The sequence below is a fragment of the Lepidochelys kempii genome, chromosome 2 (assembly GCF_965140285.1).
Source record: "Lepidochelys kempii isolate rLepKem1 chromosome 2, rLepKem1.hap1, whole genome shotgun sequence".
NCBI classification, from domain to species: domain Eukaryota; kingdom Metazoa; phylum Chordata; order Testudines; family Cheloniidae; genus Lepidochelys; species Lepidochelys kempii.
The window spans coordinates 228,358,198-228,377,424 of record NC_136381.1 but is presented as its reverse complement, the minus strand read 5'-3'; the positions used below and the strand labels follow the sequence as shown (position 1 = coordinate 228,377,424).

The following is a 19,227-nucleotide window of genomic DNA, read 5'->3' as shown; positions in this document are numbered from 1 at the left end:
GGGAAAAAATTCTCCAACAACTCTGTACGAGGCATGAGCACACACCTACAGTGGAATAGAAGAACATTTAGAAGAACAAGAGTTACAGAAAAGTAGGTAACTTGAGTTTTTATGTATTTTAGGGTTGTATCTGTATTTGTATCTGTGAGATACTGAGATCTCTCACATCTAGTGGAAGTCAGGGCCTTAGATGGTTCAGATTTTGCTATAATCTGTTATAAGATGAATTTTTTTAATGCAGTGCCGCACTTATCATAGACTCGTAGAAATGTAGGCCTGGAAGGAACCTCCAGAAATCAAGTTCAGACACCTGCACTGAGGCAGAACCAAGTAAACTTGGTTGACTATCCCTGACAGGTGTTTTTCTAACTTGTTCTTAAAAACCTCTAGTGACAGGGATTTCACAACCTTCCTTGGAAGCCTATTGCAGAGTTTAATTACCTATGTAGTTAGAAGATCTTTTTCTAATATCTAACCTTAATCTACCTCGCTGCAGATTAAGCCCATTACTACTTGTCCTACTTTCAGTGAAAACGGAGAACAACTGATCCCCATCCTTTTTCTAACATCCTTAATATATTCAAAGACTTATCAGTCCCCCTCCCTCCCATGGTCTCTTTTTCTCAAGATCAAACATGCCCAGTTTTTTAACTTTTCCTCAAAGGACAGGTTTCCTAAACCTTTTATAATTTGACACTCTCCAATTTGTCCAGGTTTTCCTAAAGTGTGATGCCCAGAATTGGACATGGTACTCTGAACCCTTGCCAGTGCCAAGTAGAGCAGGACAGTGCCCCCCTATGTCTTACATACATGTGGCAGAGTGCTGGGAACCAACAGCTTGAGTCAGCACTCTGATCAGTTAAACACCAATTAACTCCCCCCAGGGTGGACCTGACTGTACCTAATTAATCCTTCCCAGCTCATTCTAATCTGCTAAAGAGTTAGTTAGCCCATTAATGCAAAGGGTAGAAGGCGGCACTGGAAGGAAATGCTGGAGGGATAGGCAGGCTAGCGGAGCCAGAACCAAGAAGGTGCAGACAGCTTTTTCTTCTCCTCTTCTTGGGAGAAGGGTGAGGAGAAACTGATGTTATAAGTGCTGTGGTATATGGATCAGTAACGTGGTGAAAAGAGTAAGGAAATAAACTACACAGCAGTGTTTAACACATGAAAGTCTATGAATAGTCTGCATAGACAGAGCAGAAGATAGGCGTGCCACTCCACCCTGTCACAATACAATATATATTCTTATGGTAACATTTGAAAATGTGGTTTTCTGAATTGCAGATTTTTAATATAAAGTACTGTTGAAAGCGGTTAAGTCCATTGTGAGAGTGATATTTTAGCTTCTCGGTTGTCAAACCCAACTGCTGATCCCAAAGAGTGTTGTTGTATGCTCAATATAATTTCTACCGCCCCCCTCCCCCACCCAAGAGTGCTCTGGCACCTAATAACAACCAACTCCACCGTGACACTCTTGCTGCCTCTGCCAGGTGCCATGAATATCTATCTCTCAGCTCAACTATAAATGCTAATGCCTCCCTCTACATCACCTTTATCTCATCTCTGAGATGTTCCTAATTGCTAGTTATCCAGCTGGAAATTTAGGTAACTTTCCTGATAATAGTAATGTTATGTTCCAAAATCCCTTTTCACCACATCCAAAGTTTTAGAATTCGTATGGTGGATGCATACTGCTAAACTGAAGTAGTTAAATTATTTTTCCCAGCTTTTCCATATATTTTCTCAGAATATTAAGTTTAAAAAAAACCCTATTTTTTTCCTAGGGATAGAGTGAGTGTAGATCTTTAAGGGTGTTCACTTTAGTTCATTCCATAAGCACTGTATTTGGTCACTCAGTTCTTTTTTTAAAATGTTCAGCAGATGTAAGACTTAAATTATTCAAAGATCCATTGGAAGATGCTGAAAGAGAGTGGATTATTTTACTATACTGTTTTTTTTCCCCCAAAGGTAGGGCTTCCCTTTAAATGAGAATCCAGAGGCACAGAGGCATTCAGAAATGCCTACTTTACTGATGCAAAGTTCCTTGAACTTTTGGTGGACTGGGTTGCAAATACAATATAGTGCGTGAAATGTCTTAGTCATCTGTTCAAACCCAGTTCAGGTTGGTGGCAACCAAAAGCTGTTATCTGATCCCTGTTTGGTGGCTTGTGGAAATAAGGTGATCTCACTGGGTAAGTGTCTGCCTGTCACAAAACGCACTACCATAATTGGCACTAATTAGCTCCACTTTTGGCAGGGAGGACATGGGTTAAATTGACATGCCTCATCTCTGGAGGTCTGGTCCCTCCAGGTTGCATGTTTGTGAGGTAATATGGGAAGTTTGCACTGACACTGCCAGTGTAAATCTGATCTTTTATGAGGAATTATCAAGAGGGATGAAAAACAAAACATGCTTATCTTCAGTAATAGCATTTACTGATTCCAATGGTTTTTTTTCCAACAAAGATTAAAAGCAATAAATCTTTGGTCATAGCATAATTCTGGTAATTTACTGCTGATGTTTGGTTGAAGCCTTAATGGAAAATTTTCTTACTGATTAATTTCCTTTCTGTTAGCAGTGTCTTCCACAATTCCGGACATCTGGGCTGCTCTTGTCTCACTGCTCATGGAGGTGGATCAGAATTTTGGTGTCGCGTGGTCTGGCCACACCCTCTCTGCTCCTTCTTGCTGCCAGATGAGTTATTCCCAATCTGTTAAATTTGCATAACATCCATGAACAAATATTCCAGAGATAACAAAACAGCTACATACATTAGACCAAGAAAGATGGTCGTACGGTAACAATTCCACTTAATATCTGATTCAACTCATGAGTTATCCAGGGTGGGTAGAACTGTAGGAGACACTGCTAGCAGAAAGGAAATTATCAATAAGAAATTTTACATTCTGGAGTTCAGTGTCTCCCACAATTCTGGGCATCTGGGAAGTAGCGAGCACTGAACAGGTATAGGGAGGGTTCTGAAACAAAAGTTTGGTAGGAAAGAAGTCCTCCGTCCCCTTTTTGTGAGCGTGCTCAAAAGTTTCTGTTATTTCTGGTGACTGCAGACAGCACCTCCCTGCCAAAGGAAGCCTCTGCAGAAGACAGAAATTCCACCTAATAGTACTAAATGAAGGTGTTAGCTGTAGACCAACTGGCTCTTTTGTAAATTTCCAAAGTGAACACACTTGCTCATTCCAGCTAGGAGATTGGTAAGGATCTTGTGAAGTGTGCTTGATCCATTCTGGGACAGAAGCCTCTGATGATTTTGTAGGCTTCCCCAATACATAATCTAATCCACTGAGCAACAGAGGACTTGAAATCTCAGTCCTTGGCATTTTGGGTGGGAAGGCATGAATAAGGAGACCAATCTTCTTGCAGATTCTTGTATGCTTGAATTAGATTTTCAACACTCCTCTGACCTCTAAGGTGTCTCACACCTTTTCAGTTGGATGTTGTACTTTTGGACAGAATGAAGGAAGCACAAGTTCTTTGGAAGTATGGAAGGAGAAATTTACCTTAATAAGAAAGGAATCTGGTATTCTGAGTGCCACTTTTGCCTTGTGGAACACGCAGTAAGGCTCCTGTATAGATAAGGCTGCCAGCTCCGACACCCGGCTCGCAGATGTGACAGCTACTAAGAAAATGGATAAATTTTTATTATTTTTTTTACTTAATGGATAAATAAGAGGTCAACACTGAAGTCAGAGGCTCAGAGGAATGGCTTGTCAAAGCCCTCAAAAATAGTGAAAGACCCCATTTGGAAAAGAGTGGCATGTCAGTCTGGCTAACCAGACTGCTCAAAGCAATCTGCTACCTGTGGATTGTCTTCCAGGGAGCCTGAGAAGTATTTTGGTCTCTGCCTTGGTACAATTCACAAGTTGGCTGCTTGGACTAAAGGATCTGGAAGGCAGATGGGCGTGCCTTTGCAGACATTGTTGTGGGCTGACCACTATTGTAAAGAGTTGAACACCTGTGCTGGAACCTATACTTCATCTTCCTTGCGTTCCATAGTGTGATCCCACACTGCTAATATGAAAGCTTGAAGACTTCTGGTGTATGATTGTGCCCATGGAGATCCATATGCCTGACACCACAAGTCTTAGCAGTTGGCGGCATAGTGCTGTAATAGGTGTCCTGTGGCTCTGGAACAAGAAAATAAATTCCTGGGTGGACCCAGAGAACTTTTCTTGGTATTGAAGCTGGGTGCCTGGAGAAGATTTCATGTTCAAGATATGACCTTCTGTGCTGTGATGGAGCTTTGATCAGAATGTCATCCAGGAAGGGGTCCAGGTGAGTTTCCTGTGACCTGAGTCTGGCCATTATCACAATCAACATCTTTGTAAAAACCTTGAGGGCTGAGGAGAGGCCAAACAGGAGTGTTAGGTATTTCCAGCGTTTCCTGCTGTTTGCAAACTACAGAAGTCTGTGGGGGCAGAGTCTGATGGAAATATGTGTTGTCTGGGTCAACTGAAGTCAAGAAGTCCCTTCTGGGACAGGTATGATACTGTAGAGGCCAGGATCTCCATCCAAAACTTTTTCTTTATCCACTGTTGCTTTTGAGATTGAGAATGGCTCTGATACTCACCATTTGCTGCTGTATAATAAAGAAGACGGAGTAGAACCTGGAGAACCTTTTTTCTGAGGGAACCCACTCTATCGTTCCCATATTCAAAAGATGATATTTTGTTCTGGATCAGACTGTGCTTTACAGAGCCATTGGAGCTGGGTGATTGGATGAAGACTGGATGGTTGGAGCCTGCAGCTCAAGGGGGTCTCTCTTGCTCACTATATCCCTGACCCATTTGTCTATGGTCAGTGAAAACCATTCTTCTAAGAAATGGGAAATTCTATCCCTGAGCTTCCGCTCTGGGTGGAACCTATGCAATCTTTGTCATAAAGTGGATTTGGGAGGGTTGGGGGCTGAAGTCCCGCTGGAATTTCTCCTGGTACTTCGATTCTAGTTTTTCCCTCAGTGAATTTGTTGTCCCTTTGCTGGTAAATGATAAACCTGGTACCTCTGTGAGGATGAGAAGCAAAAGGAGTGCTTCTGTCCGAAGGCTGGTCTATTTTCTATTCTGAGGACCCTTAGTGGGGAAAGGAGAGACTGTTTAGATTTTGCCATCTTGTCAGCCACTATCTTATCCAGTTTTTCTCCAAAAATGAGGGAGCCAGTAAACCTGGCTGAGCATAGGACCTGCTTAGAGTAAGTATCCATCTTCGAGGGTTGAAGCCATAGGCGGTGCCTGGTTACTGAACTGGAAGCCATGGCTTGGGCTGAAAACCTCATTGTATCCATTGAGGTGTCGGCTACAAAGGCTGTTTCTGGGAAGACTCTTGAAAGTGGAGCCAAAGTCAGGGTCATCTCAAAGCCCTAAGGGCAAATGTTCTAGCCAGGAAAGAGATGCTCCTGCAAAGCAGGAAGCTGCCAGGAATACTCGGAAGGTGGAGGAGGAATCTGGAAGGAAGAAGTAGAAGAGGCATGGTCAGACCATGTGGCACCAAAATGCTGATCTGCCTCTGTGAGCTGTAGAGAGAGGAGAACTGTCTAGACATCTAGAATTGTGGGAGATGCTTGGCACAGTAGCATGTTTCCCTAAAAACTGGTGACTGCATTTGTGCATGTGTGCTATGTTGTATTGAGGATGAACATTCTATAAAAGGATACATATACTGACCTTCTCTCTTCCCTCAGTGTTAACCCTGCTCAGGTAAATCTAGTATTAAGAATTTCACTGTAATAGTGGTTAACGTAATTCTGTTTTAACAGGGAAAGAAGACACTCCATCATTGCTTGGTCTTTGTGGCTCTCTGACTTCTGTAGCAAGTTATAAATCTCTTACAAGTCTGAAATCAAGTGAATACCTTGCAAGTCCTACAGCAGAGATGACAAGTCCAGGTCTAACTCCATCTTGAGCAGATATACATAACAAGGAAGAGCTTTTGTGTTGTATGCATTCAAACATAATTTGACTTGCTGTGAAGACTCTTAAAGGTTCAAGCAAGCTAAAAAATATGCTGCTTTATTTTGTCCTTTTTTTTGTAATGATCTATTTAAAGAAAAGTCACAAAACTTACATCCATTGTCTGTCATGCTTTTCTTTAAAAGGATTTTTCCCGGACTTACCCTTTGAGATCTTAAATTGTTTAAGAATCCCAGTCAGGTACAGAATGTATGTATGATTTAGTAACAAATGATTACCTTTTAGAATGAAATATGTGAACATCAGTCTTCTGCTAAACTGTTGTGATATATGTTCCTCAGGCTCTTAACTAGAGCACTTCCTTGCACTGCTCTGCATATTTGTCAACACTTGCAGAAGAGACAGGGAATAAGAAGTCTTGGCAGACTAGTAAAGGAATATCTGAATTCCAGTTTACATTATATTACAAAACACTGCTTGTTTAAATATTTTTTAACCTGCACATGTTCTATTATGTAGAATCTTAAATAACTTATTTAACCTGTTAGAGGTTTTGAAATACTGACAGGTAAATGTTAAATGTGCATTCCCATTATCATTATGCCACTTAGAGAGTTGATTTTTATGTTCAGATAAGGCCATATTAAGAAACAGTATACATTCCTAGGTTTTGATGATGGGACAGAGTAACAAATCTTATAAATCGGGATTACTTCCAACTTTTAAGAAGGGATGAGAAGGCGAGTCACCAGGTGATTGTGGGACCCAAATGAGGAAGAACTTTGCAGGTAGAAGGTGCATCTTAGTTAGTTACTTTTTGTTACTGACTTATGTTAATGTAAAGGTGGGGGAAACATGGTTATGTTATCACCTTAGAGCTTTGGGAAACCCCACCCCCCCATGTCCATTGTAAAGGATCTCAGGAGTAAAAAAGGATTAGAATGAAATGTTGACAATTTAAATGACGAATATTCTCCCATGAAAGAGTTTTGGATAGGTATTTTTCTTGATTATTCTGTGCAGTAATACTTAAACAGAAGTTAATCCTTTAAAATTCTAAGCCTCTAATTAAGCTACTGATATGAATTACCTGAAAACATTTTTAAATTAAGCTAAACTTTACATCTTCCCAGTTTAACTCACCTTTAAAGTTTGCAAATTAATTTTTGAATTGCAAACTGTAGCCTTACATCTTTGTAAGATGTAATGAGTCCTTTGTCTATGAATTTTGCTACTAAGGTAATGCTTATCAGTATCTTTTAAAAAAATATTAAATGCATGTAAGTGTGTTGTATTTATTAATCAAGAGGAAAAGGCTTTGTTGTGCCAAAGAAGTTTCAAATATTGTTTACATGAGTGGCTTCAATATCAATAGGGTTATCTAATTAGAGCATACTTTCAGATAGATTTTTGTTTACAGTCAGATACTATATGCTATACTCTTTGCTTTATTTATATTTGCCAGAGAAATGTGCCTCTTGTAATTTTACCCTGGGCACTACTAGTGTTTCAAAGGGTGGGATAAAGAAAAATAGGCAATCTAATCATTCTTGTAAACAGAAGAATGCAGGAATGTTGCCATGATAAACATGTGAAATGACACATTGTCAGAACTGACTAATCCATTTTAATGATCTCTGAAATAAAATGAAAACAGTAGTGCTCCTTTCCTAAGGTCTACCAGAATGCCTATTACTGCATAAAGTAATTTCCTGGTTCTTGCACCACAAACCTGCTCTAATGGCAGTTCAGTAGCTTAATTGAACAGTATTCATTAAATATTAATTTCAAAACTAGAGATGCATTTTTAATACAAAGACATGAGGGAAGCAGGAGTCCATAAAGGTAACATTACTGATTTGTGTACAGTAACTTGAGCAACCTGTGCTGTTTTAAACATTTCTCCCAATACATCACAGTTCTTTGGCTATAATCATGATTTTTATTCATGTCCGCAGATAGCTCTGTTGGAGGAGCTGCTATAAAATTCATCTGTCATGTAATTTAAGTTTGATGTAATCTTTCACACTAGTATTAGTTTGTAAATGTCAATGTTTGTGCATGAGGAAGCTGGTTGTATATGGGTCCGTTCTAAATGCTGTCCATTTTCCAGAAATAGTTGAACAAAAATAAATGCCAGAATTTGTGTATTTTGTTGCCTTGCTATATTATAACTGTTGCACGTAAATTAAACATTTTGTACCATTGCCACTACTAGCTCTTGGCTCTGTACTCTTCTAATCACGTGTAAAGTAAGATCACTTACACTCTAGCATCATGTGAGCATAAAACAATTTAATTGTGTTCCAATAGTCCAGAGGTGACCAGCCTGAGCCTGAGAAGGAGCCAGAATTTATCAATGTACGTTGCCAAAGAGCCACAGTAATACGGCAGCAGTCCCCCATCAGCTCCCCAGTCCCAGTGCGTCCTGCCCTGCACCTCCCAATCAGCTGTTTCGTGGCATGCAGGAGGCTCGGGAGTGAGGGCATGGAAGGCTCAAGGGAGGGCACAGGAGGGTGGAGTGAGGGCAGGGCTGTGGCAGAGCCAGGGGTTGAGCAACAGGGGGCACCCCCGGCACATTGGAAAGTTGGCACCTGTAGCTCCAGCCCCAGAGTCGGTGCCTTTATAAGGAGCTGCATATTAACTTCTGAAGAGCTGCATGTGACTCCAGAGCCATAGGTTGGCCACCCCCGTAATAGTCCTAAAGAAGTGAAAATTAACACTAGACTTTCAGAAGATCTTAAATTAAGTAATATCAAAGAATATGCATTTCCTTTTATCATGAGTGATATGGAGACTATAAATTAATCCCAAACATTTAAATTGTGCTTTGACTTGGAATCTGTGCCAGCAAAAACAAAACAAAACCCAAAAAACAGTATAATCACCTTTTTAAAAAAAATAGCTATTCTAAACTATAGAATAGCTATCTTTAACACTCGCCTCAAGGTGCTGGCTCTATTCCCAATTTTTATCTACTAAATATTCCCTGTTTTCATCCGTTAAATTGCAATGCAGTTAACAGTACACCAGGATTTTCTATTTACATAATTGCTGTAGTTGGCACAAGGACCTTAAACAGTCATGAATGGGAGAGGAGGAAATCCATGAAATCTTTTAATATGTGATCCGCGTTATGAAAGTTTGAACTCCTGGTTTAGATTCAAAACATAAGGTTAAGCTCAAGTTCCTTCCTTTACCAATTGAACATATGATTTTCTGACAAAGTCTCCTTAATAAAGTACTTCATACAGGCAAAATTAATCATTTGAAGTAAAGAAAGGAACACCTAAGCTTACATTTGAAATGAGAAAATGATGGTTCAGTGGGCTTCAAAGAAGGGATAGGTATTGCCATAAGGTATCATTGAGGCCAAGAGTTTGACAGGATTTAAAAACGTATTAGGTAACAATAGACTTGTCTACACTACCCTGCAGTTTGGATTAGAGAGATCTGAACAGCACTGGAGGGGTCAAAGTGCTATGCTCTAACTTCCTTGTGCAGATGCACATTAAAATATTCTTGCTTTGCATTAACATAATCCTCTTCAGACAGGCTTACATTAATGCAAATTAGGAACCATTTCATTCGCACCTGCTGCATCCACACGGGGAAGTTGCAGCGCAGCATATTGACAGGCATTACTGTTAATATCTCTGTAGTCCAAACAGCAGGGCAGTGTAGACATAGCCTGAAGTTTACATCCACAGTCCAATTAGTTAGGATAAAAAAAGGGTGTTAAACATTTGCTTTAGGACATAAATTAACCACTAACTAAGACAAACTTTTCTTAGGGGCAGCTTATTTTGCAAATATCCACTATGGCATTTCTTGCACTTTCCTCTGAAGTACATGTTGTGCCACAATACGCCCTAGCCTGGGATTGATATTAAGACGGGGTGGGCAAACTTTTTGGCCTGAGAACTGCACTGGGTTTCAGAAATTGTATGGAGGGCAGGTTAGGGGAGGCTGTGCCTCTGCTCCCCCTTGCTTCTCGCCCCCTGACAGGGCCCCCCCGGGACTCCTGCCCCATCCAACCCCCCCCATTTCCTGACCATCCCCAGAACCCCTGCCCCTGACTGGCCCCCACTGCCCCATCCAACCCTGCTCCTTCCTGACTGCCCCCCTGGGACCCGTGCACCCAATTCAACCCCCCCTGTTCCCTGCCCTCTGAAGGCCCTGACCCCTATCCACACCCCTGACCACCACCCTGAACTCCCCTGGCCTCTATCCAACCCCACCCCCCCGCTCCCTGCCCCCTTACCATGCAGCAGAGAGCACCGGGTCAGGCCATGGCTCTACAACTGTGCTGCCCAGCCACCCAGAGCGTTGTGCCTGCAGCAGGGGAGGGGCTATGGCTAGCCTCCTGGGCCAGGAAGGGTCCCATGGGCCAGATGTGGCCCACAGGCCATAGTTTGCCCACCTTTGGTTTAAGAGCTTTCAAAGCTAAGATACTCCAGAGGAAGTCATAAAACTTTCATGCAGTATTTATGCACTACATTATAAATAAGATTGAGCACAGCTGGTGAAGCCATCTACATTCTGACACATGAGGGCTGAAAACCATTGCACTCTAACTGCAAATTCTACTCCTTCCCAGTCTAAATCTTATTTTAGGTTTCTAAGAAATTCACCTTGATCAAGTGGCATTACATAACTGAATTATACACATCACAAAAAGCACTCTTCTTTCTGTGTTAAATATGTCTTCTAGTTTAATCTTTTGTGCTTTCATTGTTCAGAGCAGGGATTCTCTTTTCTGTATTTGTAGAAGACAAGCATGTCACTGGTTGCCACTATAATAAATATTTAACAAGTGGATTCCTAACCTTTTTGCTAAAAATCCTTTGGCATTGTAATAGTTGGACAGAGGGCCCTCAGCTCCCCTCTTCTGTGCACTGGCACAATTGTCATACTTATCTTTGTCCATTTTGTATTAAGCTCCTATTCACCTGAGGGCAACATCCTGCCTGGGTCGAGAGCATCCAGAGTTAATTCTGTGGGGTGGGGTTGCCTGTTCTTTCACCCAAGAAGAGAGTAATGGCCAGGGCTGGCCCACAACATTTTGGCACCTGAGGCGGGGAGCTCAAATGATCCCCCCGTGCCCCTTCGGCCAAAACTTTGAAAGGTCTCAATTCTGCTTTCTTCCTGTTCTCCTCCTCTCATGGTACTGCTCTGCTACCTACCCCAAAAAGGAGAACTAACAAAATGCCTTGTTCAAAAATTTTAAGTAACACATTTGCTGTTCAGGCATTTGAAAGTTAACTTTTCTTGTCTGCCTAGTAAACACTGGCATTTTTATCTGTTTGAATAATCAAAGTGGTGCTTTCCGTGCCTCCGTGCAAAGATTTAAACTGCTTCCTTAAGGTCCACAATCTGGGCCAGCTCATGCTCTGAGAGGTTGCAAGGCGACTAGCCTCTCCTGTGTCATTGTACAGCGAACATGTGTTTTTATTAACTTCAGCTTGGAGAAGCTGTGTTCTCTACTGGCAACTGTTTCAGGAAGTGTTAGCAGTATGCACAGAGCAACAAAAGCATTTGGAAAGAGGGTGGTCATCTTATTTGTGCACATATATTCCAGAACAGCCTTTGGAGTTGATCCTGCTGAAATGTATCTTGAAAGGGCTTTCAGTTCATCGCCTAAATCACTCGCATCAATATCACGCATGTCATCATGTCAACGCTGTCTCTAGTGCCCTACATTGCTGGTGTAGGTCGTCTTCGTGCATGTCATCAGTGTCAACACTGTCTCTAGTGCCCTGCATTGCTATAGCGAGGAGTTTTGGAATATCATACAACACCCCAAACATACTGCTGTGTTCCTTGAGCTGCATGAAACATTTTTCAACTGACTGTATTGCACAATCTAGCACCTGGTTAAAGAATTCAACTTTGAATTGTTGTTTGGGGTCTCTTATGGGATTATCCCATGCCTCCTAATCAAAATGTCGTCATCTTTGGTGACTCTTGTATTCTTGAATGGGTGGGAAAATAGCTTCAGTGTAAAGTTCCTCTGCTAACTTCTGTGCACTCTCTTCAGAATGTTTTGAAATCCCTCATCTGACTGGTAAGACTGTAGGTATGACGTCTAGTTGTTCCATTGCTCCAGATATATCAAGTTCAACACCTTGGAGTCTCTTGCTTACAACATTTATTTCAAACAGTATGTCATGCCACAACACTAAGCCACACAGAAATTTGAAGTTATGTATGTTTCTGGTGATTCCATTTCTCTCTGCCACTGTTCTCCCACAAACAGTTCCTGTCAAAGCATTATCCTCCATAATGGCAACTGTGGCATCATCTATCTTCCCAATTTGGTGTTTGATAGGCTTTATCGCCTCCACTCAACTTTCCCATCATGTGGCACTGAGTGGTTTGTGTCAGAGAGGATGTTCCCAGATGTTGCTTCAAAATTTGCCATCGGTGAGTTGATGCAGAGGAAAAAAAATACATAGATGCTTTGAATTACATTAAAAAATTCAGCAGTCTCACTAGAAGCTGATGCTGCATCACTGACCATCAAGTTCAATGAATGAGAACTGCATGGGACAAAAAAAGCTCGAGGGTTTAACTCTCGGATCCGTGTCTGCACTCTTCTGTTCTTTCCTCATGTTGGCACCATTATCATAGCCCTGACCTCTCATGTCAGCTATCGCAATTCCTGTATCTTCCAGCTTTTTAAGAAGCACATTTGTCATACCAGCTCCTATAGTATCATCAACGTCAATAAATTCTAGAAAATGCTCTGACAGTCACCATTGCAGGGACATTTTCACTAGGTTACGTTGTTGTTACAAAGTGCACCATTAAAGTCATTTGTATAGCTGATGTCAGGTATGCAGTCCAGAATAACAGAGTAATATCTTGCTGATTTCAGATCTGCCACAATCTTCTGTTTGACTTTTGTTGCCAGTAACGTATGATCTCATTTTGAATTGTTTTTCCAAGGTAGTGGTGTGTGTACATTTCTGGGGTGGTGACTCTTCTTAGATGCTCCTGGAGTACAGCATCAACTCAGCCATCAGCTCCACAATTTTAAGGAAGTTTCCATTGTTTGGCACATACAGCTGCTCTGAAGTGCCACGCAGTGCTAGGTTTTGGGTAGCAAGCACTCTCACAATGGCAATGAGCCTTTTCAGAACATTTTGCCAGTAAAGAGAGACTGATGCAATCTTCTCTTGATGCTGATTATCTATGGTGGCCTTTAATCTTAGCCTCATCTCAAGCTCTTTCCACCTGTGGAATGCTCTCTGGTAATTTGCTGCCTTCTCATGGCATGCCAGATTTCTAGCCAGATTTTTCCAGTCCTTTGTTCCTTTAGAATCCAGTGTGGCTGGAAGCTTAGAGTGGAAGAGTTTGCAACAAAAACAGTATGTAGCATTCTGAGTTTTTGAGTACATAAGCCATGGCCTCTCCACTTTGTCACCATTAGGGATTTCATACAGTAATGTATTGGATGAAAACTTCTGTTTTCATTGTCTTTTGGAGGATATGAAGTGTTTCACTTGCTGTGGCCCATGCAGCACAAGGAAGTCCCTCAGGCTACTGCTCAAGTGAGTCCACAGTCCTGGATCATCTAGACTTAAGGAACTAAACTCAGCAGCAGCTATTTCTTGCGCCGCCACCACCACACTCTTTTGTGATCTACACTTTTCTTCAGGAATGTGCGTGGTTACATCCATTTGAGATGGAGATATGGATGCTGCAGTAGCTGCCAGGTCACCTGCACTCTGGCTAACTGGAAGATCAGGCATCTCCTCACCACTCACATCCTCACTGGGGCCGGAAGGCTCACCGTGAACATTTGTGTCTATGTATCTCAGGTGAGCTCCTTCCTGCTTAGATAGAAAAGCTTCATTTGCTTTCTTTTTTTTTCTGAATGCTGCCCCAGAGGGGCGTTTTCTTCTTTCACTCATGATTGCTGTTCTGTGCCAGCTATAGTGGCTCTCAACACTCAATTGAAGAGGACAAATAAGCAGGCTGATAGCAGGTCCTGAGTGAGAGAAGATATCAGCATCTTAAGGGCCTAACTGGCTCCTACTACTTCAGTTGACTGCCTGTTCTCCTCAAGTGGGTTCAGGGAAGCAGCAGGAAACAGGTAGCTCCCTGAGAAGCTGGTGTTAATCAGTCCTGGGGGTGCTAGAGAGGTACATAAGAGGCTCCTCCTCCTCTCTCTCCCTGTAGCTCCTGCTGCTTTCTGTTATTCCCTCTCACCTTTTCTCCTGCCTCCCTGTTATGTCTCTTGTGCCCTCCTTCCTCCAGCACAGCACTCCCCCATCTCTGTGCCGCTAGAGCAGAGAGAATACATATGTACCAGCAGCAGACACAATTTGCTACTCTCTGGGTCCTAGGGGTGCCCCCCCCCAAGTCTGGCACCTGAGGCAGCCGCCTCAGTTCGCCTCGTGGTAAGGCGAGCCCTGGTAATGGCAGAAGACAGGTGATAAACACCCTTGATGACTCAGGTCTTTGATCTTTTGAGGCACTAGTCATTGTGACTCCATTTCCCTCCATACCTCCTGTATAGACTGTGACCTCAACAATAAGTGTTACTGGAAAAACTATGCATCTGTCACAGTGAAGTAAATGGCTGTTTTATTTATGATCATGCCTCTGGTTTTAAATTCATTACTAAAACCAACTATAGCAGGAGAACAGAATAGGTCATACTGGTGGGGGAGTGGCACTATCTGTGAAAGAAAATAGAGACAAAAGAAGTAAAAATCTTAAATGAACCAAACTGTACCACAGAATCTCTGTGGATAGTAATTCCATGCTTGAATAAGAATACATCAGTAGGGATATACTACCAACCACCTGAACAGGATGGTGACAGTGACCATAAAATGCTCAGGGAGATTAGAGAGGCTATAAAAATAAAAAAAACTCAGTAATAATGGGGGATTTCAGCTGCTGCCTCACGATGGAATGCAGAGAGAAAGTTTCTTGACACCTTAAATGACTGTTTCTTGGAACAGCTAATCTGGAACCTGCAAAAGGAGAGGCAATTCTTGCTTTAGTCCTAAATGGAGCCCAGGATCTGGTCCAAGAGGTGAATATAGTTGAACCGCTTGGTAATAATGGCCATAACCTGATAAAATTTAACATCCCTGTGGGGAGGGAGGAATCCCTACAAGCTGCATAGAAACTTTTTAAAGACACCATAATAGAGACTCAATTTAGATGTATACCCCCAAATTAAAAAAAAAACATAGCAAGAGGACCAAAAAAGTGCCACTATGGCTACAAAACAAAGTAAAAGTAGTAGTTAGAGGCAAAAAGGTATCCTTTAAAAAGTGGAAGTTAAATCCTGTTGAGGAAAATAGAAAGGAGCATAAACCCTGGCAAGTGAAGTATAAAAATATAATAAGGCAGGCCAAAAAAGAATTTGAAGAACAGCTAGTCAAAGACTCAAAATGTAACAGCAAACAAAATTAAGTACATCAGAAGTAGGAACCCTCTTAAACAACCAGGGGGGGCACTGGACAATTGAGATGCTTGCTGAGCATTAAAGGAAGATAAGGCCCTTACAGAGAAACTAAATGAATTCTTTGTATTTGTCTTCACAGTTGAGGATGTGAGGGAGATTCCCAAACTTGAGTCATTCTTTTTAGATGACAGATCTCAAGAACTGTCCCTGATTAAGGTGTCATTAGAGGAGGTTTTGGCACAAATTGATAAATTGAACAGTAATAAGTCACCAAGATCAAATGGTATTCACTCAAGAGTTCTGAAGGAATTCAAATGTGAAATTGCAGCACTACTAACTCTGGTATGTAAATCATACATATCTGCTATCATTTAAATCAACTTCTGGTCCAGATGACTGGAGGATAGCAAATGTGATGCCAATTTTTAAAAAAGGCTCCAGAGGTGATCCTGACAATTACAGACTGGTAAACCTAACTTCAGTAACAGGCAAATTGGTTGAAACTATAGTAAAGAACAGTTATCAGACACAGATGAACATGATTTGTTGGGAAAGAATCAACATGGTATTGTAAAGGAAAATCATGCCTCACCAATCCACTAGAATTCTTTGAAGTGGTCAACAAGCATGTGGAGAGGGGTGATATAGTGTACTTAGATTTTCAGAAAGCCTTTGACAAGGTTCCTCACCAAAGGCTCTTAAGCTGTCGTGATAAAATGGAAAGTCCTCTCATGGATCAGTAACTGGTTAAAAGGTAGGAAAGAAATGCTGGTCAGCTCTCAGAATGCAGAGAGGTAAACAGTGGTTTCCCTGAGGGGTCTGTACTGGGACCAGTAATATTCAACATATTCATAAATGATCTGGAAAAATGGGGAAACAGTGACGTGGCAAAATTTGCAGAGGATATAAAACTACTCAAGATAAGTCCCAGGCAGACTGCAAAGAGATACAAAAGGATCTCTCAAAACTGGGTGACTGGGCAACAAAATGGCAGATGAAATTCAATGTTGATAAATGCACACTGGAAGTAAAGTAACACACATTGGAAAACATAATCCCAACTATACATATACCATTATGGACTCTAAATTAGCTGTTACCACTCAAGAAAGAGTCTTGGAATCATTGTGGATAGGTCTCTCAAAATATCCACTCAATGTGCAGTGACAGTCAAAAAAGCTAACAACGTTGGGAATCATTAGGAAAGGGATTAATAATAAGACAGAAAATATCATACTGCCTCTGTATAAATCCATGGTACGCCCACCTCTTGAATACTGTGTGCAGATGTGGTCACCCCATCTCCAAAAAGATAAACTGGAATTGGAAAAGGTACAGAAACAGGTGCCAAAGATGATTAGGGGTATGGAACAGCTTCCATAGGAGGAGAGATTAAAAAGACAGGGACTTTTCAGCTTGGAAGAGAGAGGACTAAGGGAGGATATGATAGAGGTCTATACAATCATGACTGATGTGGAGAAAGTAAATAAGGAAGTGTTATTTACTCCTCATATAACAGAAGAACTAGGGGTCACCAAATGAAATGAATAGGCAGCAGGTTTAAAACAAAAGGAAGTGTTTTTTCACACAACACTCAGTCAGGCTGTGGAACTCTTTGCCTGAGGACGTTGTGAAGGCCAAGACTATAACAGGGTTCAAAAAAGAATTAGATAACCATTAATGGACCTATCATCCTTGAACTTATTAGCCAGGGTACGCAGGAATGCAAAACCATGCTCTGAAGCGTCCCTGGCCTCTGTTCGCCAGAAGCTGGAAATGGGTGACAAGAGATGGATCACTTGAGGATTATCTTTTCTGTTCATTCCCTCTGAAGCACCTGGTGCTGGCCACTGGCAGAAGACAGGATAGTAGGCTAGCTGAACTATTGGTCTGATCCAGTATGACCGTTCTTATGGAACTATCTCAGCAACTGTCATTCATTTTTCAGTGTATTCAGCCTACTCTGTTCGCTGGCTCAGCTATAGTGTTCGTGTTTTCTGTATTTGAAATTTACCATCTTTCCTTTTACAAGTTTAAGTAAAGCAGGTGGGATAGTTTAAAGTCTGCTTTTAGAAGCTGCCTTACATGAAGTGTAAGGTGTCAGACAGAACAGAGCTGAGGTTTCAAAACACAACCAATTAAAAAAAATCACAAAACATTATATTAAACCACGATCAAATTAATGAAATATTCATGAATAAGAGTTTAAACTTTCTACTATCAGAAACAAAATTAATTATCCATCTGTACACAGGATCACAAAATGAGAAAACGTTTGATTTTATTAAACATTAACATTATCCCATCCATGGCTAGTATATGAACTCATTTCCATGCTGATTAAACCATGTATTACAGGCTATCTCCATTTTGAAAATAGTGAACGTTTCACATTTTTTATTGGGATGTATGTATTTTTCATAAAGTGCCATTTCTTTTTATATTATTAAAGTGTAAATTATCCTGAGAAAGAATGCTTCATGGATCACTTGAATGAGAACTCATTGTCCTGCCCCCTCACACTATTCTTTATTCTGCATCTTTTTTTCAGCTTCAGAAATGCAGGTAGCTTTTTAACCTGCAGGACTCTTAATCCTCATCTTTGATGGCTAGCAAAATATGAGTACAAGACTGTGTTTTTCCGCAAGGGAAAAAAAAAAGCCCTCTTTCCTTGGCCACATAACATGTAGTGGGCACTGTCTTAGTTTACTGAACTCTGTGAGCGGGACAGGCAACACTTAGTCACTATGAAGTAGGTGTTCAAGTAGTGTGCATAAAAATGTAGCAAAACAAAGCCTACAATGTGATCAGTGGGGACAAACAGCAGCCCAGAATTAATGAATGGATAAAAACCTGAAGAGCCACAAATGAACTGGTGATTTCTAGCTTACTGCTTCAGGGCTGTAGAAAGGTCACCTGTGTACTTACTCTAGTTTTGGGTGATAAAGATGAACCCCTGACAAAGTTTAGCCCCTCTCCCTCTCACCCCCAAGAAACCTTAAATGCCAATACTTAAAGAACTAGGTTGTGGTCCTCAGATGCTATGGAAGTGAAGTTAGTTTGTGAAAGCTTTCATCATACCTCTTGCATGCACCCAAAAGGAATCCAAGATGTCTTAATATTTAAAATTCCTTAGCAAATAGCCACTATACTTCAAAAATAGGATTGAACACAACCAGTCAGTCATAGGTAGCACATTTTACCCTCCTGCAGGCTCCCTCCTACCTTGCTTGTACACCACAGAGCTTCCCTCTGGAGTTTTTGGATGTGCAAAAATCCAGCATCAGGCTCTTAATGGGAAATCTGATTTCCAATTTTTAGAAATAAACCAGCTAATCAGCTTAATACATGGCTCTGCAGTGGAATCCAAATATTAAATTATTTTGCTTTGAAATTCCAACTTAAATGGCAACAGAATCAAAGTGAAAAACATGCAGAGGGTTACATGGCAAACAACTTAATTCTGATTATTCATTTAACTCAAGATTGTGTAATGTAAAGTTTCTAATCCATTCAGGATGAGTAAAAGTTACAGGCTTCCTAATGTGAAAGTAGAATGAATTATATTGAAATTATAATTCATTAAAGAAATGCTACTTGAAGGGTGTGTTGAAATATAGTTGTCAGGAAGAGAAACATTAAGGAGTGTGAGAAAATGGGTCCTCAAACTAATTAACTTAGAGCTCCTACTGAGCTAGGAGATTGGTAAATGTTAGCGCAAATAAGATATGTATGTATATTTGTCAGTTTCTGCTTTCTTTTGTCTCTTATGTTAAATTGGCTTTGGCTTAGCTGTATAAATAGGTTATCTTGGGCCTCAGAGAGGGGCTCACATCTGGGTGCATTAGCAAGGCGCTTTGCTAATAAACAGAGTG

General features: G+C 41.1%; 1 protein-coding gene across 5 annotated transcripts in view; it reads left to right on the top strand.

Moving 5' to 3' along the window:
* Positions 1-8,139, top strand: part of RUNDC3B (RUN domain containing 3B) — a 147,258-nt gene extending 139,119 nt beyond the window's left edge. For 2 of the 5 annotated variants that reach the window (XR_012157565.1, XR_012157564.2), the window contains exons 11-12: positions 2,580-2,798; positions 5,769-5,856. Coding sequence is in view for 2 of the 5 variants with exons in the window: in XM_073334081.2 (XP_073190182.1) it covers positions 5,769-5,914 (146 nt within the window). In the remaining 3 variants the exon portion in view is untranslated. Of the gene's footprint in view, positions 1-2,576; positions 2,799-5,768 lie in introns of all 5 variants that reach the window. The other 3 variants (XM_073334081.2, XM_073334080.2, XR_012157566.2) reach the window with 2 other exon arrangements.
* The last annotated feature ends 11,088 nt before the right edge of the window (positions 8,140-19,227 follow it).